General features: G+C 35.1%; 1 protein-coding gene across 3 annotated transcripts in view; it reads left to right on the top strand.

Moving 5' to 3' along the window:
• TBC1D32 (TBC1 domain family member 32) overlaps window positions 1-23626 on the top strand; it is a 193552-nt gene that overhangs the window by 61875 nt on the left and 108051 nt on the right. For all 3 annotated transcript variants that reach the window (XR_011258768.1, XM_069599058.1, XM_069599056.1), the window contains exons 18-21: window positions 6474-6612; window positions 9239-9326; window positions 11216-11334; window positions 16410-16526. Coding sequence is in view for 2 of the 3 variants with exons in the window: in XM_069599058.1 (XP_069455159.1) it covers window positions 6474-6612; window positions 9239-9326; window positions 11216-11334; window positions 16410-16526 (463 nt within the window). In the remaining variant the exon portion in view is untranslated. The remainder of the gene's footprint in view (window positions 1-6473; window positions 6613-9238; window positions 9327-11215; window positions 11335-16409; window positions 16527-23626) is intronic.

Below are 23626 nucleotides of genomic sequence, written 5' to 3' on the forward strand. Positions count from 1 at the left end.
CATAAACCGAGAACTTCCACGTGTTCAAGCTGGATTTAGAAAAGGCAGAGGAAGCAGACATCAAATTGCCAACATCCGTTGGAACATTGAAAAAAAGCAAGAGAGTTCCAGAAAAAACATCTACTTCTGCTTTATTGACTACTCCAAAGACTTTGGCTGTGTGGATCACAGCAAACTGAAAACTTCTTCAAGAGGTAGAAATACTAGACCACCTTACATGCCTCCTAAGAAACCTGTATGCAGGTCAAGAAGCAACAGTTAGAACTGGACATGGAACAACAAATTTTTCCAAATTGGGAAAGGAATACATCAAGGCTGTATATTGTCACTCTGCCTTATTTACTTTATATTCAGAGTACATCATGCGAACTTCCAAGCTGGATGAATCACAAGCTGGAATGAAGATTGCCAGGAGAAATATCAATAACCTCAGATATGCAGATGACACCACCCTTTTGGCAGAAAGTGAAGAGGAACTGGAGGGCCTCTTGATGAAAGTGAAAGAGGAGAGTGAAAAAGCTGAGTTAAAACTCAGCATTCAAAAAATGAAGATCATGGCATCCAGTCCCATCACTACATGGCAAATAGATGGAGAAACAATGGAAACAGTGACAGACTTTATTTTCTTGGGCTCCAAAATCAGTGCAGATGGTGACTGCAACCATGAAATTAAAAGATGCTTGCTCCATGGGAGAAGAGCCATGACTAACCTAGTCAGCATCTTAAAAAGTAGAGACATTACTTTGCCAACAAAGGTATGACTAGTGAAAGCTATAGTTTTCCCAGTAGTTATGTATGGATGTAAGAGTTTGACTATAAAGGAAGCTGAGTGCCAGAGAATCGATGCTTTTTAACTGTGGTGTTGGAGAAGACTGAGAGTCTCTAGGACTGCAAGGAGATCTAACCAGCCAATCCTGAAGGAAATCAATTCTGAATACTCATTGGAAGGACTGATGCTGAAGCTGAAACTCTTAAACTTTAGCCACCTGATCTGGAGAATGGACTCACTGGAAAAGACCCTGATGCTGAGAAAGATTGAAGGTGGGGGGAGAAGGTGATGACGGAAGATGAGATGGTTGGATGGAATCACCGACTGAAGGGACATGAGTTTGAGTAAACTGCAGGAGTTAGTGATGGACAGGGAGGCCTGGAGTGCTGCAGACCATGGGGTTGCAAAGAGTCCTACACGACTCTGACTGAACTGAACTGAACATTTCTGTCCCAATCAACTGTGAGACTTTCCTCACCTTCAGAAGCAGAGCTTACAAAGATCAACCATAACTGCATAGTAGAACAGAGCAGACTGTGTGCTTCCTACAGGTCCCTGGGTTGCAAAGAAGTGCTGGATTTGGGGAGAGGCATCACCTAGCCTAGCCTTCTTAGTCCTCCTCCAAGTCTCCCGAGTCCCTTCAAGGGGGAAAGTGAGTGATTAGGTGAAGAGCGGCAAGCAGTATTAAACTGGGGAATGTGCTCCATGTGTAAGCTTGATGCTAGAGGAAAAGGAGTTTCCTTCAACATCTGATATTACTCTTAGAAACAAAGGTTTAATGGTTTTTGATATAATAGAACTGTTTTCATTTTTGTCATCAAAATACCTCATGGAGTTGAGTATCTTTTGTATTTTTGAAACATTGGTATGTGTGGGCATTATTTTTCCTTTGTAGTTTGGTAACACTTGAGTGTAGAACCATTTTGGTCAGTTAACTAGACTAGCCTTTCTCTGGCATGTAGCAGGTGCTTGATAGCTTGGTTGAATGGGTAAAAGAATGAATAACACCTCTCCTGCCACCAGGCACTAGTTTCTAAATAATGACATGGACCATAACATTTACTTAGTCTTACTGAAGAAGGTAAAATGAAGAGTTGCTAAAATCTATATTTTTGAGCCTGTGACAGACTAATGTGAGGTAGTTTGATCTTATTTCCTGAGAGCTTATGTTGGAGATTTCCTCTCCATCCTTTCATTTATTGGTGCTTACAATTCTATAGGGAAGGTAGAAGCTACTGTGTAGTCATCATAGGTGATATCCCTAAATCTGGACATTGAAATGTAACCCCAAGTAAGATTTATCAAGGCTAGTTTGATATCAGTGATTGCAATGACTACAGACTATATGGGACTTACCTAGTGGCTCAGATGGTAAAGAATCTGCCTGCAATACAGAGTCACAGGTTCGATCCCTGGGTTGGGAAGATCCCCTGGAGAAGGGAATGGCAACCCACTCCAGTATTCTTGCCTGGAAAATCCCATGAACAGAGAAGCCTGGCAGGCTACAGTCCACGGGGTCTCGAAGTATTGGACACGGCTGAGGGAGTAACACTTTCACTTTTCACTTTCACAGACTGCTTAGGGGCCATCCTTAGGGTGACTGTAGAGAAGAACATAATCACAGAAAAACCAAAGATGCCCACCCTGCCCCTACCAGTTACACGGGGCCTTTGGTAAATCTCGACAGGGAAGTAACAGGTATCTTTGGTCTGCAAAAACAGCCTATGAATAAACATCTAAAACTTAAGTCCATGAGAGTGTCTAACCCTCTGTTAATATCTGACCACTCAAAAACTGGAGTTCACATAAGCTAACAAAGCGGTGAGATTGTTACCTGTTGTCCTCCGTGAAGGGTTCTCCAAAGACAGGAGGCAAATTCTATAGCTTAGATTTTCCGTTTTGAAACATTGAGTGTTTTCATTGTAATTTGAAGGAAGAGTTAAATGCTAAGTTAATAGAAACTGTAAACTAAAATATATTAACTCTTTCTCAGGATTCTGTGATACAACCTGTAAGTTTTTGCCTGTGTTTTACGTTTTGGAGAGTCAGAGTAGACTTTTTAAAAACATAATTTCTTTAATGGCTAATGGTTCATTCAAGATTTTTTATTTCTGAATGAATATTTTTAACTATATTTTTTTTAAAAAGCATATTTTTAAATCTGAATATTTGCTGTATTGGTGTTAATTTGTTTGAAGTATTTTTGTGATGTTAGACAATTCTTTAGCTGTAATTATTTCTCATTTTTTTATTCTTAGTATTTTTTGCAGCCATTACTTCCCCTGACCAATTTATTTGCATTAGTTTATGCAAAGACCAGGTTTTGATTTTGCTGATGTTCTCTTTCCTTCTCTACTCTCCTTTCACTTTAGTAGGATAGGAGAGCAAGTGAAAAGACAACTGAGAATGGATATCAATAGAAGAAATCTACATCAGACATTCTAACTTTAATACATTTTCATATGTAACACTTTCGTTATTAAGCTCTTAAAAATACTGTTATCTTGATTTTGCCCTTTAAATCCATGAAATATTTGGAATGTATTTAACTTTCAAAATATAGTTTTTCTTTAACTACTGTATTATACTGTTGACTTCTAATTCATTTCTGTTCTTTTCAGAAAACATTGTAGATATATATACTTTTGGGTGGGTTGAGATTTTGTGTTGTAGTACAGGATCAGTTAAAAATCTGTCTTTACTTGAAAATACTATTTTATGTTCTTCATTGGAAGTAGATAGAGATATTCCAAATTTTTTAATATCACCACCAATATTTTGTCCGCTTATGTATAATCATTCACTTTGAAAGTTGATTTGTCCATTTTTCTCTGTAATTCTGGGGTTTTGTTTTACATACTTGCATTTTATGCTCTTCAGTTCAGTTCAGTCGCTCAGTCGTGTCCAACTCTTTGCGACCCCATGAATCGCAGCATGCCAGGCCTCCCTGTCCATCACCAACTCCCAGAGTCCACTCAGACTCACGTCCATTGAGTCAGTGATGCCATCCAGCCATCTCATCCTCTGTTGTCCCCTTCTCCTCCTGCCCCCAATCCCTTAGGAACATAAAAATTCACTGTTTCATGGGAACTTTTACAGTAGTATCTCATTACTTCTTTCCATTAAGTTTTATATTATATGATACTAGTATTGTATATATACTTTGCTTTAGTTAGTATTTGCAGAGTACATTAGTTAAGGATATATCTATTTTCAGATAGCTCAGTAAGGCTTTCTTTTTTTCATAAAGCAAAAAAATCTCATGAAATATTATCAGGCATTGACTTATTGATGCAGTTTGAGATCCAGCCTCCTTTTCTTGGGAGAAAACATCACTAATGTTTTCTTTTTGCACTCAAGGTTGCACAATGGCTAACCTCTAGAGCTCACAGCTTTCAAAGAGGAAAAAGGTTGTAGAGACAAATGGCTTCTTTTCATTCTTTACTTTTATCTAGGAAAGAAATCTCTTCTCATTAACATTTTTGTGAACATCTTGCTGGATGTGCCCTATGGCCATTTCTTGCTATATGGGAGTTGATGAAAAAGGAGCTTAGATGGAGATTGGGTCAGCCTATTAAAGTATTTTTTTTTCATCTCTTTATTTTCTGTCACTCAGAGTAGTAAATTTTGAATTTTTTATCCAATCTGACAATTCCTATTTTTTATTAGATGAGTTTTAAGTTTTTTACATTTTTGCAATGCTGATGTTTGGGTCTTATTTTTCTTTTTGTATTTTCTATTTCTATTCTGTTTTCTTTACTTTTCTCCTTTACTTCCTTATCTTAGATCAGTACATTTTATCCTATTTTCCCCTTTCTTTTGACTTTATAAATCACTGTTATGTTTCTTTAAGTGGTTGTTCCTAATTTCTCAATATACATTTAACCATATATTTTTCTAAGAAAGTATAAAGTAATTGGGTATTTATATCATGTTTTGAAAAGCAGTATGGAGTTTAACATACCTTGACCAGTTACTGCTCCTTTAAATACTCTATAGTTCTGTCTTGTTATAGTTATCTAGAATTTTGGTTTAATATTTTTAATCACCTAGTTTATGTCTTCACACAGAAATTAAATTTGTATCTATTGTTTTACACCATTTTTGAAGCTTGTAGGCCATTCTTTCTGACAGGCTCCTTTTTTTCCCTTACTGAAAGATTTATTTAAGTTTCTAACTATAAGTCTTAAGGTAATAGAACTAAACTGTTTAATTGTTCTTAAGGCTTTGAGGAAAGCAAACTGATCTTTCTGTGTCTGAAAATAGCTATTCTCCTTCCAGCCCACAAACCACCCCCACCTCCTGTTCAGAGCTTTTGAGATCTCACATTTTCTCTCCTCTAAATGGTAGTTTATCTGGGCATAAAAGTTTGGATAGACCATCCTTTCTTGGTACTATTTGAGGTTTTACTCCAGTGTCTTCTGGAGTAAGTAGTAACTGATAAATCTGTTAGTATAACCACTTGTATAGGTCATATCTTTTCTCTCATAGCTTTTAATTTCTTTCTTTGGATATTTGCTACTTCTGTGTGATTTAAGTTTATCCTGCTTGATACTTTAAAACTTTTTTTTTTAAATTTTATATTGGGATATAGGTTAAGTCCTGTTTAGTACTTTGATTTTTTTTTTTTAATCAATAGACTGGACTGATACCTTTTTTTTGATCTAGAAAATTCTTAGTATTTTTCAAATATTTCTTCTGTTCTCTTGGACTCTTGATTAGATGTATTTGAAAGCTTTTAGTATGTTCTGTCTCATCTGTATTTACTTCAAAACCAGTCCTACTTCTTTGTCCTTCTTTATCCAAGAGATACTTATTTTGTGTTTTAACATGGTTATATCTTTGACCATTGGTTTGTGATCTTTCATCTGTCAACATGTACTGATTGTTTCTTTTTTAATCAGAAAAGTCCTGGATTTCAAATCTCTTACCAGTTTCAAAACATACTTCTGAAACTTCCTTGGGCAACAAAAGGACAGACATTTCCACACTGTTTCATTGTACATTTAAACATTTCATTTTTACCTATTTTAATATCCAGCTTGTTTTTCCAAGCAAGTAGGAATAGGATGGGTAGGAAATTTTATTTCACTTTGATACTTCAGATGAAGTGCTGATATCCCTTCCTGTGGTTCCAGATTTCTAGCTCTGACTCTCCTGTTTACTGTGTGACTTCTGAGTGTTTTGAGTTGTTGTCCTTTTCTTTTTCTCTGGAGAATGCTACTGGCCTTTTAGAAGTATTCTGAGGAAAAACATGTCATTCTCCAAAAGTAAAACTAATAACCAGTGAAAATAAAGTGCCTGATACACTTTAGAAAGTCAAAAGACAAATACTCCTTAATGAAAAGGATGTATAGAAATAATGGAGAGCTGGGGCTTGGGGAATTTAGGCACAGCAGAATTTTAATAGGAGATGTGGAATGAGATTAAGACCTGGTTGAGAGAATTTTGGTATGATGAAATGCTGATATGTGCAGTTAATATTCGATTCATTTAGTGAAGGAAAATTATTAGATAGTAGAAAAAAGAATAACAGCTCACTGTTAAGGAAGCCATGCTGTTTATCTTATTTTCAAACAGTTAAATACTTTGCAGCCAGTGTGTTCTCTGTAAATTTAATTGTTGGTAGTATTAAGCTGAGGTTTTTTTTTTCCAGTTTTGAGAATAATAAAGACATTTATACCTTTCTTTTTACCTCTTTCAGTATGGCTTGGGAAGAGAATTTGTTAGATGATTTACTAAATTTTGCTGCCACTCCCAAAGGACTACTGCTTCTTCAAAGAACAGGTGCCATCAACGAATGTGTGACATTTATGTTCAACCGATATGCAAAAAAATTACAGGTGCGAATTATCATCTGCCACAGGCAAAAGGAACTTTTGTTTCTATAGACATTAAGAACATCATTCTCGTTTCTTTGTGTGAAGAGATTATTAAACTTCAATTAAAAACTCATATAGCATTGTAATATTTAACTTGATATTTTTTCAAGAAAGCATTAGAGTTGATATTGGTATCTATGACTATTCTACAAGATGAAACAACTGAATGAAATTGAAAAACTCATTCATCCAGATGTTTTATAAATATATCAGACATCTGGATATATTAAAACTCAATGGAATTCCATTTTTGGGTCTAAATGTGTCAATGAGAGTTTAGCATTCACATTTTGAAATAAATAAATATATTTGTAGAGGGCTTTTATTATTGCTACTGTTTAAATTTAAAATCTAGGCCTTTCTCACAGAGATCATTGACTTTTTTTTTTTTTTTTTGCTATTACAGTAAATATCCCTAGACTTCAGAGCTTCTTAGGATCATAGGTGTACTTTTTGTTGTTGTTGCTGTTGTTTTTGTTTGCTTTGTTTTTTTTTTTTAATTGGGATATAGTTGCTTTACAATGTTGTATCGATTTCCAGTGTACAGGGAAGTGAATCAGCATAGGTATGCTTTTAAAAGTGTTTCCGTTTATCTCTGGAAGTTGCTGTTTCTTGATGTTTTTAGTGTAGCTTAGCAGAAAGGGCTAGGGCCTCTTGGGGATCTTTTATTTATTTGTTTTTATAGAAGAGCATTAATCCCTTTCATGATCACTCTCTACCTTCACAAATAGCCTCCCAAAGGCCCCACTTCCTACCATCCCCTCTGGGGCTTAGGATTTCAACTTAGGAATTTTTGCAGGACACAGACATTCATAATATAGCAAATGTAGAAGTTTTCAGGCTTTTAAAGTTTATATAAATTGTGTTTTGATCTGTTGGTGAGTTTGAATTTCTCCTTGTATGCTAGTTAACCATTTGGGTTTTCATTTTTGTTCCATTTCTGAAAATATTCAAGCAGTTCAAAGACATTTTTCTTTCTCATTCAGATGCTTGAGACCATTCAGATACAACTTTTTACTATTGTGATAATATACCTAGGATTAGATGATATTTTTTTAATATTCATAAGATTTAAAGCAATCTGATCTTCCTTTGTATTGTGATGTTAGTTGTAATAGAAGATGTTCCCTGGACCTCAGTAAATTACAACCATATAATTTAGTATAATACTTTAATATCAATTTATATCATTCAAGACATTTTTTGAAAATTTAGACTCTGTGTTGTCTTGTAAGAAAGCAGCTAGACTTTCTTTAATTTTGCTGAAAATAATGTTGAGATTCAAGCTGGTATAAATGATCTGCCTGTGTTCACACATGTAGTTATTGATGGCAGTAATTCTAGAACTGAGATTCTGGTCTTATATTTTAACAGTGTCCATGAAATCTAAGTCTTGTTTAATGAAGCCCCTGTAACTTCTCTGAAGGTTTTCTTTGCCTCTTCTTTTTTAGTATTTAGTTTTGATTGGGAGACCCCTATGGCTACGTATCTGAATTAGTAGGGTCATTTGGGATGATTGATGAGTAAGGTGTTTTTCTTCCTGTCATGGAAAAAGGCATGTGGGAAAAGATAAACACTTACTTTGCTGTACTTCTATGTTATCTACTTGCTGAATTAATGGATGGTAAAGTAAGGAACATGGAGAATGAGATTTGGAAGGCAAATTTATAGAGTTGTGAGCAGCAAAAAAATTGAAGAAATAAGCCTTATTTTTTTCCCAGTCTTTTAGTTCCCCCCCTTTTTTGCCCTTAAAACAGAATGTATAGTTTATATTTTAAATATTTGATTGAAATATATGCTTATCCTTTTAATAAAATGTTGAAAAATACAAATTCTAAATGGTTAGCTCTATTTAGAAGTCAAACACTTTGGCTAAGATCAGGCTGACCTATGAAATCTGAGGAAGGAGGAACATTTTATAGTGTCTTTGTTATTTCCTTATTGTGATTTTTGCTAAGAGATACTTCTGAACTTTACCATGAGTATATGTATAATATTCTCTGTGAAGTAGCAATTATTTCTGGTTTTTTACAATGTATATTAAATGAGGCTTATGTGTGCATGTGTGTATAACTTCCTCCTTTGGGAAAAAAAAATCATATTGCCTCTAAAAGGATGATTTTTAAGAAGATACCATTGTTCTTTTTAAAGCTGTTTATTTGAAAGCCCAGTGTAAAAATTGGCAGTCAATACAGATTAATCAATGATAATTTATTATTGAAGAACCATTAAAGGATAAAATAGTAAGATAACAGAAATAAGAGTTAGAAGGAATCTCTTTTCATTTAGTCCAAAGTCCCTTATTTTATATATAAAGAGACTTAGAGACATAGTGACTTGTTTAAGGTCATGAAGCTTCTTAGTTTTAGGGCTGGTACCAGAGCCTAGTTCTGAAATAAGATTGTCAAAAATATTTGTTAGTTGAACTCACTGATCATTATAGTTTTTTTTTTCCTGCTCTTATTATCTTTACTTGAAAGACTGTCTAGCATTTAAATAAAGAAATCAGTAAGTCTGCATATAAAATGTAAATAAAATATTAGCATGCTATGTTTTCCAGCTTCTCATGTTTTCTTATTTACATTAGATCAGCAGGCATAAAAAGTTTGGTTATGGAGTTTTGGTTACACAAGTGGCATCAACAGCAGCAGGTGCAATAGCTCTACAAAATTCAGGTAAGTTCTTTAAAAATATAATTTAAATAAAATGAGCCAGTCGATACAAAATTCAGCTGCCATGATCAAGTATCAGCTATTTCACTCTGAAGTTCTTCTTCCCAAGTTAGGCCATAGGTAAAAGAGTATTAATGGTATATCCTTTTCGCTTCCATGAAATCTCACTAGGAATTTTTTTTCTGTAAAATATATGCAATTTTTTCTTTCCTCAGAACAATGGTACATAATGAACCTAAACTAAGATATACCTAATGGCTTTAAGAACCCGTTGCTTCATAAATCAAAAGTATATCATCTTTTCTTGAATAGTTCCATCTGATAGGCTTTAATGCTCAGTTTCAGTGTTTTATATATGAATCAATATTTATAGTCATAATAGTTGTCACACATACATATCATTTTCTTATTCCCTTTTCTCTTCCTTTCTTGAAAGATTCTCACCCACTTAATTTTCACCGCTATTTCTGGAGTTTATAGTCAGCATGTATTATCTACTACAGATTGGATTTTTAAGATGTTCAAATGTTGAAGACTTAATATATTGTAAAGTTACCTGAACCCTGCACCAGAGACCAGATGTAGTCTCTGATAGAGATGCTGTGATTATATTTAAACCTTAGAAGTGAAGAATCATAACCTCAGTGGTCACTATTGAGTCTCTCCTCAAATGAAAATATTTTTCTATGGTGTACCTAAATCTTAAGTATTTTTTGGCTTAACTTACTTGAACTGCTTATATTATGAAACATATTTCTTGGCAGAAGCTGTCCTAAGCGAACCACTTACTGCTTTACTTAGAATAAAATCAAAGTTATTTATAGTACTCAGGGGCACATTAATGGAAACATTTGAAGACTAGATTCAATCCCAGATTTCCCTGTTGGTCGAGTCATTAAGCTTCTAAACCTTATAGTATCCAGCTTTCCTTCAAAGGATTAAATGCAATTTTTCATAGGACAAAGGAAGGAAGACTGACACTGCCTGAGTTCCTATGATGTCTTAGACACTGCATTAAGAACTCTATGTATATCGTTTCATTTATACTTTACGGCAACCTTCAAATGTAGCACTTTTTCAGTTTTCACATTGGTAACTGATGCTGTTAGAATTCAAAAGATTCAAGGATATATAACTTAATAAGCTGGCAGATTAGTAATTTGAATGCTGATAGTCTTGATTTCAGAACCTGTATATTTTGTTACACTAGAAACCCATTCTGCTGTAATGTGTTACTGCTAAATTACTGATTTTATGATTAGGTATTCTGTTTTACACTTTTCCATATGCTTTGATTCCTCATAAAAGAATTTGATAATCAAACTCAATGGTCACTTTCATTTAGATATGTAGTATCTGACTCAGGAAAATTTGAAGACTGTATGGAACCAAAAGTTGTATGAAATAGAGAACTGTTCTAAGCATATGGAAATACAAAAGGATAGCTACATTAGAGAAAGAGAACACATGTACTGTTCAGTTGCTTTTGGTGCCTCCTGATGCCTCCTTCCAGGCTGCATTTCACTGTTAGCTCATTTGCAGAGTAACGTGTTAACTTTTTTTGCCTTTTTTCAGGAAAATATACTGAGAGATTATTGACTAGAGGATTAAAAACTGGGACTCAAAATTCAGTCCCCTAGGGGAATAGTTTTGAGAGTTTAGTCATTACATGGTTTCATAATAGTGAGAGTTTAGTCATTACATAGTTTTATCATAAGCATATATTAACAATATCAGCACTAATTTCTACCAAGGTTAGAGTTTATTTCTTATACAGAATTCAAGTATGTCTTTTGTCATTGTGGAACAGTCTGGTCAGAAGGATAATTATGTCTTTCTACCACAATTCAAAGAAGTAATATACTATAAATATGATGTAAAATTCTTCTTAGGGTTTATTAATGCACTTATAACTGAATTATGGGCCAATCTGGAATGTGGAAGAGATGATGTTAGAGTAACCCATCCCAGATCTACTCCAGTGGACCCTATTGACCAAAGCTGTCAAAAGGTAAGAAATGATTTATCTAATAATGTATAGATTTTAAGTATCTCTCAAATTGCTTCATCCAGATTTTAATCCATATTCAGTTACAATCAGCAGCCTTTTCTAAGTTTGTCCTTTCCCTCCTTTCTTTCATTTCTAACTTTGTGTTTTTAAAATAAACAGACAGAAATACCAGTGTTTCTGGGAATTGTCTTGCAAGGACATTCTTTTTTTATGATATTCCTACTTTATTTTATTTGGGATTTCTTTGGAGGGAATGATGCTGAAGCTGAAACTCCAGAACTTTGGCCACCTCATGCAAAGAGTTGACTCATTGGAAAAGACTCTGATGTTGGGAGGGATTGGGGGCAGGAGGAGAAGGGGACGACAGAGGATGAGATGGCTGGATGGCATCACTGACTCGATGGACATGAGTCTGAGTGAACTCCGGGAGTTGGTGATGGACAGGGAGGCCTGGCATGCTGTGATTCAGGGGGTCACAAAGAGTCAGACACTACTGAGCGACTGAACTGAACTATGTTTTATACTATAATTTTTTTCAGTTAATAAATACCATAGACATCAGACAAAATAATAAACGTGGACTTAAAGGAACTAGAAAAAGAACAAACAAATCCAAATTTAATAGAAGGAAAGAAATAATAAAAATTGAAACAGAAATAGAGAGTAAAAGTGAAAGTAGAAAAAGAACAAGCAAACCCAGATGTAATAGAAGGAAAGAAATAATAAAAATTGAAGCAGAAATAGAGACTAAAAAACCAATAGAAAAGATCAGTAAAACTAACAGCTGATTTTTTTAAAAGATAAACAAAATTAATAAACCGTTAGCTAGACTTCTCCAAAAAAGAGAGGACCCAAATAGATTGGAAATGGAAAAGAAGTTACAACTAGTATCACAGAAGTCATGATATTACTATGGACAATTATATGCCAATTAAGTGGACAACCTAGGAGAAATTGTATATTTCTAGGATTTTACCCATCTTTCAAGATTGAATCAGGAATACAAAATATGAACAGTCAGATGACCAATAATGAAATTGAATTAGTAATTTTTAAAAGACTCCCAACAGACAAAAATCTAGGATCAGATGGCTTCACAGGTGAATTATATCAGACATTTAAACAATTAATCCTTCTCCTTAAACTATTCCATGTTTGAGATGAAGAAATATTTCAGAATTCAGTCTGTGAGGTCCACATCACCCTGATTCAGAAATAAGACTATGAAAAAAATATATAGACCAGTATCACTGAAGGTAGTTGCAAAAATCCTCAATAAAATACTGGCAAATCAAACTCAACCATATATTAAAGGGGTCATACACCATGATCAAGTGGATTTATCCCAGGGTTACAAGGATGGTTCAGTATCTGAAAATTAGTTGGTGTGATAGTCTACATTAACAATTGAAGGATAAAAATCACATCATCTCAGTAGATACAGAAAGAGCTTTTGACAAAATTCAACATTCATTTATGAAACTAAACATTCACTGATGACTGGATAAAGAAAATGTGGTATAGATATAGAATGAAATATTACTCAGCTATACAGTAAAATGAAATCTTGTCATTTGTGACATGAATGGACCCAGAAAGTATTATACTAAGCGAGAAAAGTCAGATTGAGAAAGACAAATACCATATGATTTCATTTATATGTGGATTTTATTTTTGGGGGGATTTAATTTTATTGTCATTTAAATTTTAGGAAACAATGACATAGCTTCCATATATAAAGAGGTTCATTTAAAAGTTTTAATCCAGTTTCTCCTTCCTTCTCTCTGTAGCTTTGCTTTTGCTGTATGCTAGACAATAACACATAGCTGTGTAAATTTAAATTAAAACTAAAAGTAAAAATTCAGTCTCAATTACATTAATCATATCTTAAGTGCTTATCTGTAGTCACATGTAGCTAGTGACTATCATATTGTACAGTTTAGAACATAAAATTTCCATCACCACAGAAAATTTTATTGAATAACCAGGACTGTGGAGCTAGGGTGATACTGTTAAATAGTATCTGAAGATTATTTATTTTGTAGTGAGTAATCTTAGCCTGTGAATAAGGAGATGCAATTAGTTCTGCTATCAAATTTTTGATTATATGTCTTTGACCAAGACCCTTTCGCTTCTCTGGTCCTCAAGTTTTCTCATCTATTAAATGAGAAATTGAATTAAACTATTCTTTCCATTATCTCAGTGTTCTGATTTTTGTGAAAATTCTTTTTTTTCCTTTCCTTTTTAAAAATTTATTGATTTTTAAATTGAAGGATAATTGTTTTACAGAATTGTGCTGGTTTCTGCCAAACATCAAAATGAATCAGCCATATGTATACATATGTCCCTTCCCTTTGAACCTTCCCCCCACTTCACTCCCCATCCCACCCCTTTAGTTTGTTACAGAGCCCTGGTTTGAGCTCCCTGAGTCATACAGCAAATTCCCATTGGCTGTCTATTTTACATATACTAATGTAAGTTTCCCTGTTACTCTCTCCATAGATCCCACCCTCTCCTTACTCACTGCCCCCGACCCGTGTGCCCATAAGTCTGTTTTTTATGTCTGTAACTCCATTGCTGCCCTGGAAATAATTGCATCAGTACCATATTTCCATATTCTGTATATATATTGGTATATGATATCTGTTTTCTCTTTCTGACTGACTTCACTCTATTTAATAGGCTCTAGGTTCATCCATCTCATTTGAACTGGCCCAGATAGATTCCTTTTTATGGCTGAGTAACATTCCATTGTATATATGTACCACAGCTTCTTCACTCATTGATTTGTCAGTGGACATCTAGGTTGCTTCCATGTACTAGCTATTGTAAATGGTGCCACAGTGAACCTTGGGGTACATGTGTCTATCAGTTTTGGTTTCCTCAGGGTATATGCTTAATAGTGGGATTGCTGGGTCCTGTAGTGGCTTTATTCCTAGTTTTTTTAAGGAATCTCCATACTGAGTTCCATAGTGGCTGTCTCAATTTACATTCCCACCAACAGTGCAAGACTGTTCCCTTTTCTCCACACCCTCTCCAGCATTTATTGTTTGTAAACATTTTGATGATGGCCATTCTGACCAGTATGAGATGATATCTCATCATAGTTTGATTTGCATTTCTCTAATAATGAGCGATGTTGAGCATCTTTTCATGTGTTTGTTATCCATCTGTATATTTTCTTTGGAGGAATGTCTATTTAGGTATTTTTCCCACTGTTTTGATTGGCTGTTTTTCTGGTATTGACTTGTATGAGCGGCTTCTGTATTTTGGAAATTAATCCTTTTTCTATTGTCTCATTTGCTGTTATTTTCTCCCATTCCAAGGGTTGTCTTTTCACCTTGCTTATAGTTTCCTTTGCTGTTCAGAAGCTTTTAAGTTTAGCTAGATCCCACTGTTTATTTTTGTTTTTATTTCTATTACTCTAGGAGGTAGATCACAGAGGATCTTGGTGTGATTTATGTCTCAGAGTGTTCTGCCTATGTTTTCCTCTAAGAGTTTTATAGTTTATGATCTTACATTTAGGTCTTTAATCCATTTTGAGTTTATATTTGTGTATGGTGTTAGGAAGTGTTCTAATTTCATTCTTTTACACATAGCTGTCCAGTTTTCCCAGCAACACTTATTGAAGAGGCTATTTTTGCCCCATTGTATATTCTTGCCTCCTTTGTTAAAAATAAGGTAACCTTAGGTGTATGGATTTATCTCTGGGGGTTCTGTCTTGTTGCATTGGTCTGTATTTCTGTTTTTGTGCCAGACCATACTGTCTTGATGACTGTAGCTTTGTAGTATAGTCTGAAGTCAGGAAGATTGATTCCTCCAGCTCCATTCTACTTTTCAAGATTGCTTTGGCTATTCGGGGTCTTTTGTGTTTCCATATGAGGTGTGAAGTTTTTTGTCCTATTTTTGTGAAAAATGCCATTGGTAATTTGATAGGGATCTCATTGAATCTGTAGATTGCATTTGGTAGTATAATCATTTTTTATTGTAGTGAAAATTCTTTATGTGTTTGATCTTCAGAATTTCTGAGACTAGTGAACATTTTAAACTGGCAAGAGGAAAACTTAATAGTTACAAATAAGTGCAATTAATATAATAAAAACTAAATATACACGTATTAACAGAATATAGGGCTTCTAGATGTGGATAGACTTATTAAGAAAGCCTTCTAGAAAATATGTGGCAAACTTTTGAAAGCTTATAAAGTAACATAATAGGTCAATGGGAGGGCTAGAGGGAGCTCCTTAGTAGGATAAGAAAAGTTTGTATATGTGGCAGTCACTTGAAGGAGACTGCAGGCAGATTTGATTGACTGCAGTGATGATTTCAGGCTGAGGAAACTTAATGGCAACTGAGGCTTTTGAGACTGAAGGGAAGAAAAGTGTCAATAAAGTGCCTTGAAAGTCATGCTAAGAAGTTTAGATCTGATGTTTAGTAATGGGCACCCACTGCATACTTTTACACAGGGCATCGAAAGAATGACCTGTGCCTGAGAAAAATATTCGGATTCTTGACAATGAGAGAAGAGCAGGAGCTTAAAGTTTTCATGGAGAGATTAACTTGGTAAAATTGCATGAGAAAACGAGCTGATGTTGATAGGAAAAGCCATAGCTTTTTCTAATTAACTAATTATTAATATATTACTTGAATTTCCAGTGAATGTATCAACAGTTAAACGCTGAAAATAGCCTTGTGACCTGAGTGCCGTAATATATAGAATTTGTCATCTTGCCCCAGAGCCCTGAAGTATTATATTTTCTTACACATCAGATATAACAATCCAAAGAATGAGAAAAATGTATCATTTCATTTTTGTCAGAACCAAACTGTCAGAGATACATGATATTTTAAAACATTTTCCAACTCTCAGTTACATTTTCTTATAGTTTTTATGCATTGTCAGTACATAGATGATTGTTGTTAACTATTTTGTACTTGTCATAGAAACATATATTCAGTTTTACGGGTTGATTAGGCTTATTTTAAAAACTCCCATTTGCATTAATGACTCTTCAGTAGATGTGACTGAGAAAAAAAAATGAATGATTTGAACAGTTTTTTTTCTTCCCGCCTAGTCTTTTCTAGCACTGGTGAACCTGTTATCTTATCCTGCTGTTTTTGAGCTGGTTGGCAATCAAAGTCTTCCTAATAAAACAGAATACTCTCTTCGTGAAGTCCCAACAAGTATTATTGTAAGTTATTTTCTTTTAATCTTTCACTTTTACAGTGCTACTTTTTAAGATATGTAGTAAAAATGCAGTGTAACAGAAAAAAAAAGGTACAATAAATCACATTTGAAAACCTATTTGATTTATTTACCTATAAGTGAAAGTGAAGTCACTCAGTCATGTCCAACTCTTTGTGACACCATGGACTGTGGCCTACCAGGCTCCTCAGTCCATGGAATTTTCCAGGCAAGAGTACTGGAGTGGGTTTCCATTTCCTTCTCCAATATAGAATGTTAGCTTCCAAATTATCTGTAAATGGAATCTTTGATCCTGGCTGTTTAAAAATGGCAGCACCTATTGAAATAACAAGGTTAACGTGAGTTTGAGTAAGCTCCAGTAGTTAGTGATGGGCAGGGAAGCCTGGTGTGCTGCAGTCCATGGGGTTTCAAAGAGTTGGACATGACTGAGTGTCTGAACTGAAATGTTTCCCAAATAAGGAAGCGATCCAGCATATATAAAAGTTAGTGTATTAATTATTTTTAGATGACTCATGTTATTAGTCATACGATTATTGCTCCTTCATTGACTAAGATAATTAGGAATAAATTGTATCTAAAGAGTCCAATATGTTTTCTGTTTATATTTTAAATGATCTGTGTATTACTGCCCTATGAGGGCAGTATATGAATATTTATTTAATTTGAAACTTATTTTATATTCATATTTCAAAATGGGTAACTTATTTTAATCATTCAAGTGTATTAAGTTCCTCATCTTTTGTTAAATTTATGAATTAAACACCGATTTGTATTTAAATACAAATTAAATATTTGTATATATGCATTATTAAGGAATCATTTAATTCTGAAATTCTGATCATTTATTTATCTTTTGGTCAGTTTGTCCAGTGTGTTGTTTTTCTTATATCATTTTGACATTTTGAATTCTTCTAATTCTTGTTGACCCTAAACATTTTATTTTTAAGAATTTGCTCAAAAAAAAAAAGAATTTGCTCTACTTTGGAAATTTTTTGATAATTTATATGAATGAAATACAAATAAAATATTTTTCTCTATAAACTTTTATATTCTTGAAGTGTCCCAGTTTTAGCTTATACTTACTTATATCTTGGCACTTCTTAAGTAGTTTTATAATTAACCATTTATCTGCCTGTCTTCCCTATTACAATGTGAGGACCTGAAAGTGAGTAGAATATCTTGGTCATATTTACATTTAGTAATAACTTGATAGTAGATACCCAGTGAATGGTTTTCGAAAGTATTTCTAATATTATTACCTTTATTGAAATCTGTTGTGGAACACAAGTATTATATTAATACAAATGTGCTGTTATTTAATCTTGAGCAACGGCTTTGGCGTTTGTTCTCAAGTTTTTGTAGATGTGCTATAGTGCATAGTCAAAAATACCTGTTCACTTAAGTAAAGGATTTGTCTTTAATATAGTCTTAAAATGATTAACTGCATATAGTTTTGCTAGTTCATCTTCTTAATGACACTGCATTTTAACCCTGTAAATGAATCACTGCTTCCAGTCATCATTTAAACAAGTATAAATTCTTATTAAAAAAAAAAAAACCTCCCTTGATCTATGTTGTCTATTAGCTATCACCCTATAGTTTTCTTTTTTGTTTCTTTGTCAGAAAGTATCTTGAAAAAGTTGCCTATATTTGAATTCTCAACTTCTTTCTCTTGTATCAACTCTAGAAGTCACCGTAATCTGGAGTCTTGCCTAACCAACTACTGAAATTGTTCTGCCAGAAGTCACTGATAAATATGTAATTCCCTAATCTAATGGAGCCTTGCCCTCAGTTCAGTTCAGTTAGGTGCTCAGTTGTGTCCGACTCTTTGCGACCCCATGAATTGCAGCACAGCAGATCTCCCTGTCCATCACCAACTCCCAGAGTTCACTCAGACTCATGTCCATTGAGTTGGTGATGCCATCCAGCCATCTCATCCTCTGTTGTCTCCTTCTCCTCCTGCCCCTAATCCCTCCCAGCATCAAGGTCTTTTCCAATGAGCCAGCTCTTTGCATGAGGTGGCCAAAGTATTGGAGTTTCAGCTTTAGCATCAGTCCTTCCAAAGAAATCTCAGGGCTGATCTCCTTTAGAATGGACTGGTTAGATCTCCTTGCAGTCCAAGGGACTCTCAAGAGTCTTCTCCAACTCCACAGTTCAAAAGCATCAATTCTTTAGTGCTCAGCTTTCTTCACAGTCCAACTCTCACATCCATACATGACCACTGGAAAAAGCATAGCCTTGACTAGACGGACCTTAGTTGGCAAAGTAATGTCTCTGCTTTTGAATATGCTATCTAGATTGGTCATAACTTTTCTTCCAAGGAGTAAGCGTCTTTTAATTTCATGGCTGCAATCACCATCTGCAGCCATGATTTTGGAGCCCCCCAAAATAAAGTCTGACACTGTTTCCACTGTTTCCCCGTCTATTTCCCATGAAGTGATGGGACCAGATGCCATGATCTTCGTTTTCTGATTGTTAAGCTTTAAGCAAACTTTTTCACTCTCCACTTTCACTTTCATCAGGAGGCTTTTTAGTTCCTCTTCACTTTCTGCCATAAGGGTGGTATCATCTGCATATCTGAGGTGATTGATATTTCTCCCGGCAATCTTGATTCCAGCTTGTGCTTCTTCCAGCCTAGCGTTTCTCATGATGTACTCTGCATATAAGCTAAATAACCTTCCCCTATATTTAACTTTACTTACCATCTTGTGGCATTTAGTGGAGTTGATTCATGCCTCCTCATTGTCATTCTTTTCTGTGGCACTAGTTCTAGGTCTGTTACAGCTTCTGTGGTCTCCTTCGTGGACTTCTCGTCTGCTTCCTAATGTCCTTTAGGTTCAGTCAGTTCAGTCACTCAGTTGTGTCTGACTCTTTGACCCCATGGACTGCAGCACATCAGGCTTCCCTGTCCATCACCAACTCCTGGAGCTTGTTCAAAGTCTTGTCTGTCATGCCATCTAACTATCTCATCCTCTGTCATCCCCTTCTCCTCCTGACTTCAATTCTTCCCAGCATCAGGGTCTTTTCCAGTGAATCAGCTCTTCACATCAGGTGGCCAAAGTATTGGGAGTTTCAGCTTCAGCATCAGTCCTTCCATTGAATATTCAGGACTGATTTCCTTTAGTATTGACTGGTTTGATCTCTTTACAGTCCAAGGGACTCTTAAGAGTCTTCTCCAGCACCACAGTACCACACCTTTAGGTTCATTTCATCCAATTCTGTGGCTTCGGTTCTACATTGACAACTCTCTGAACTGTATCACTTACTTGACTGCCAGATCTATACCCATATTTCTACCAGATAATGGACATTAGGAAAACTCATAGAAATCTTAAATTTAACCATGTCCGCAACTGAATATTATGTTTTTGTCTGTCTTAAATCAGTTCCATTTCTTATTTTTCTATCTCAGCATATGGCACTATCATTCACATAGTTGAATGAACTACACACTGGAAAGTCATTTTTGACTCCTCTTTATGGTAATTTTTCACTATTTATAAATTTTTCTCTCCTTCATGACTTGGTCTTATTTACTTTGTTTATATTAAGACTACCTTAGTTTAGACCTTGGTTTCTTGTCTAGATTACTCCAGTGATATGTTAACTGTTTTTTCTTCCAGTCTTAGCTCATAAGTTATCCTCACAATGATCCTTTAAAAGTGAAAGCCAGATGCAGTCATTCTGTTTATTTCCTTTTTCCCTTTGTCTCCATACATAGTCCATGCTCCTTCCCATTATCTAATATCTAGTATAGTCTGTATAGAAGTTTCCTCTGTTGTGTCAAAGATGTCTTTGTTTTTTTCAGTTTCTCAAGTCATGATCCAAACAAGGTCCAGATGTTGTATTCAGTCATTATATCCTCTTCAGTCATTTTCTAAAATGTTTTCCCCTTTTTGTTTCCATGCAGTTAACTTATTGGAGAAACTAGGCTACTTTTGCTATAAGTTGTACTAATTGTATCATTAAGAGATGTGAAATGGTGATTCTATTTGTTGTTCCTTTTTATATTTAACTGAAATTATTTAATAAGGGAATCTGAAATACAGTTCTTTCAGAAATAGCAAAAATATGCAGAGTAATGAATTTGTGTTCTAGTAATCTGTAAAGGGGAGGTTTTATAATGGTTATTATCATAATGAACTTTTGGTTTTTACACATGTATTTCAACTCAGTGCAGTCATTATTGCTTTTGATGGTCAAAATATTCTTTCTTTGTCTACTGACTCCTTTTGTTATTTGGTATTTTTCTTTATTGATTTATTTGATAGGATATTCCAGGTTCATTGTATACATTTTCTGGTTTAGGCTTTCTCCTCTTCTTTTTTAAATATCCCTTTGTCTTTTTCTTACAAGAACACTTGTCATTAGATTTAGGGCCTACTTGCTTAAGCCAAGATGATCTTACCTCGATTCTTAGTTACCTCTGCAAAGACCCTTTTTCTCAATAGGGTAACAATCATGGATTTTTGGGATTAGAACATAGACATGCTTTTTCAGGGATAGTTACCATTCAACTCACCACACCGCCAGAATGGCATTTTCATCTACCTCTTGTCTATAGACTAAATGTTTGTATACCCCTAAATTCATTTATTGAAACTTCATTCCCAGTATGATGATATTTGGAGGTGGCGTCTTTAAGGGGTGAAGTGAAGTGAAGTGAAGTGAAGTGAAAAGTCTCTCAGTCATGTCTGCCTCTTTGTGACCCCATAGATTATACAGTCCATGGAATTCTCCAGGCCGGATTACTGGAGTGGGTAGCCATTCCCTTCTCCAGGGGATTTTCCCAACCCAGGGATTCAGCCCAGGTCTCCCACATTGCAGGTGGATTCCTTATCAGCTGAGCCACAGGGGAAGCCCTTTAAGGGGTGAATAGTGCCTAAAAAAAAAAAAAGACCCTTGCCCCTTCTACCATCTGTGGGCACAGCAAAAAATGACTGTCTGTGAGCTAGAAAATAGATCCTCATCAGACACAAAATTTGACAACTTGATCTTGTACTTCTCTGCCTCCAGAAATGTGAGAAATAAACTTCTGTTGTTTCTAAACTACCCAGTCTATGGAATTTTATTATAGTGTCCAGAATGGACTAAGACATTCCCTTCTTTGACGAAGTACAAGGAAGGACTTTTAATAGACTGAATTTTGCTTATAGATGTTCATGGACTAACTAGTTGCAAGCTACTTCTAATAATGCAAGTATGGGAATATTGGCATTATGTTTTATCTGTTCTTTATCCTTCACTTGGCTCTTTCTTAAGTAAAAGGCATCAAATAGCACAAACACAAGCTTTGGGACAATTTTAAACACAATAGGCACTCAAACATATATTGAGTTATAGGAAATGAATATTCGTCTTTGTTTTTCCAGTCTTGGTTTCATTCTGGCTTACTTGGTCATTTAACGTATTCTCAAGCTAGACAATATGCTTTAAAAAAAAAAAGTACAGAGTTTCTGACTCCTTTTTGCAAGTCCCAAGCCTTACTTGCACTAATTTGTTACTGGAAAGCTACTGCTTATTTTAGGAAACATTGCCTTCTTGACACTCATTTTGCTTAGAAACTGAATTTCTCCATAGAGCAGACTTCTCAGGAGTTTCCTTTTCTTCCCTAAGTGGTGATCCATCAATATAATCCTCTTTGAAGAATTCATTTACTGTAACATTTGTTCTCTGAAAAATGCAATATCATTGATAGATTGCTGCAGTTAGCTTATTGGAAATACATTCTCTATCCTGTATTCTTACAATATCTAATACTTAGATTCAGAGCTAAAACTTCTGAACCATGAAGTGTCAAGAAGTGTTTTGAAATGAGGAGTGTCTAGTTGTGAAGAGTCGGTCTGACACGACTGAGCGACTTCACTTTCACTTTTTACTTTCATGCATTGGAGAAGGAAATGGCGAGCCACTTCAGTGTTCTTGCCTGGAGAATCCTAGGGACGGGGGAGCCTGGTGGGCTGCCATCTATGCGGTCGCACAGAATCGGACATGACTGAAGCGACTTAGCAGCAGCAGCAGTGAGAAATGGAGTATTTCCTTCTGTATCAGTAAACAAGGATGTCACAGGCATCAGGGATTCTGGGCCTCCAAAGGTGAATTCCTGAACCCTGAGGGCACTCAGGAAGGAGAAAAATACCTTAGTGAGATCAGGCAGCCATTGGGCTCCAGCCACTCCCTGTGGCGAGCACTTAAGAACTCAGGATGTGAACTCAGGATACTGGCCCTAGGATAGCTGAGATGCTAATAAAAGGAATGATTTCTGTGAGTCCAGACTTTTGTATCTTTCCATACATAGAAAAGTGCTAATTTCCTTAACTTGGGATATCTAGTTTTCTTTAATTCACAAAGATGTTCAGACTACCTGCCTTTTGTTGCAAACTTCTGTATAAGCTTACCTGCCTTTTGTTGCAAACTTCTATGTAACCTGACTCACATCCCGACCCACCCCTCTAGAGCAGTTTTCTCAGGGTTTCTTGAAATGTTGCCTCCTGAGCTTAAGTCCTAAAAATTTGCATTGGATAAAACATAACTCTCAACTTTAAGGTTGTGACTATTTTTAAGTCAACACTTGCTAAGAAGCAGACAACAATAACAGATTCTTAAAGTTAGCAATTCTTTCATTCTTCATTGTTAGGCTGATTGTAAATTCTCGTGCTTATATTATTTACACATTTTTCAAGATATCTGTGGAATGGTAAATGCCTTCCTAAGTGTTCCATGTAAACAGTTTGTAAGTTTATTAAAACTCCTGTATTTACTGTGTCTTGTTTATTATTTTTCAGATGTGATTTTAAGTCCATTATTTCCTCCTTCTTACAGACTTATTTCTTGGCCTCTTAAGTTATTTGATATGTTTGTGCTATTATCTACATTGACCTCAGTAAATATGTGACTTTATTTCCTAGTATAACCTTCCTCCTTTTGCCATATTGGTTACAGAAGTATCTTAAATTTAAACTCATGAAATGTAGCAAGTTTGTTGGTCAGGAAAATGAACAATGAGAGAGAAAGGTATTTGTCTATAAATAAATTTCTTAGGCCTAAGCCCAAAGATATGCACAAAAGTCATGCATTATAGAAAGA

The sequence above is a fragment of the Ovis canadensis genome, chromosome 8 (genome assembly GCF_042477335.2).
Source record: "Ovis canadensis isolate MfBH-ARS-UI-01 breed Bighorn chromosome 8, ARS-UI_OviCan_v2, whole genome shotgun sequence".
NCBI classification, from domain to species: domain Eukaryota; kingdom Metazoa; phylum Chordata; class Mammalia; order Artiodactyla; family Bovidae; genus Ovis; species Ovis canadensis.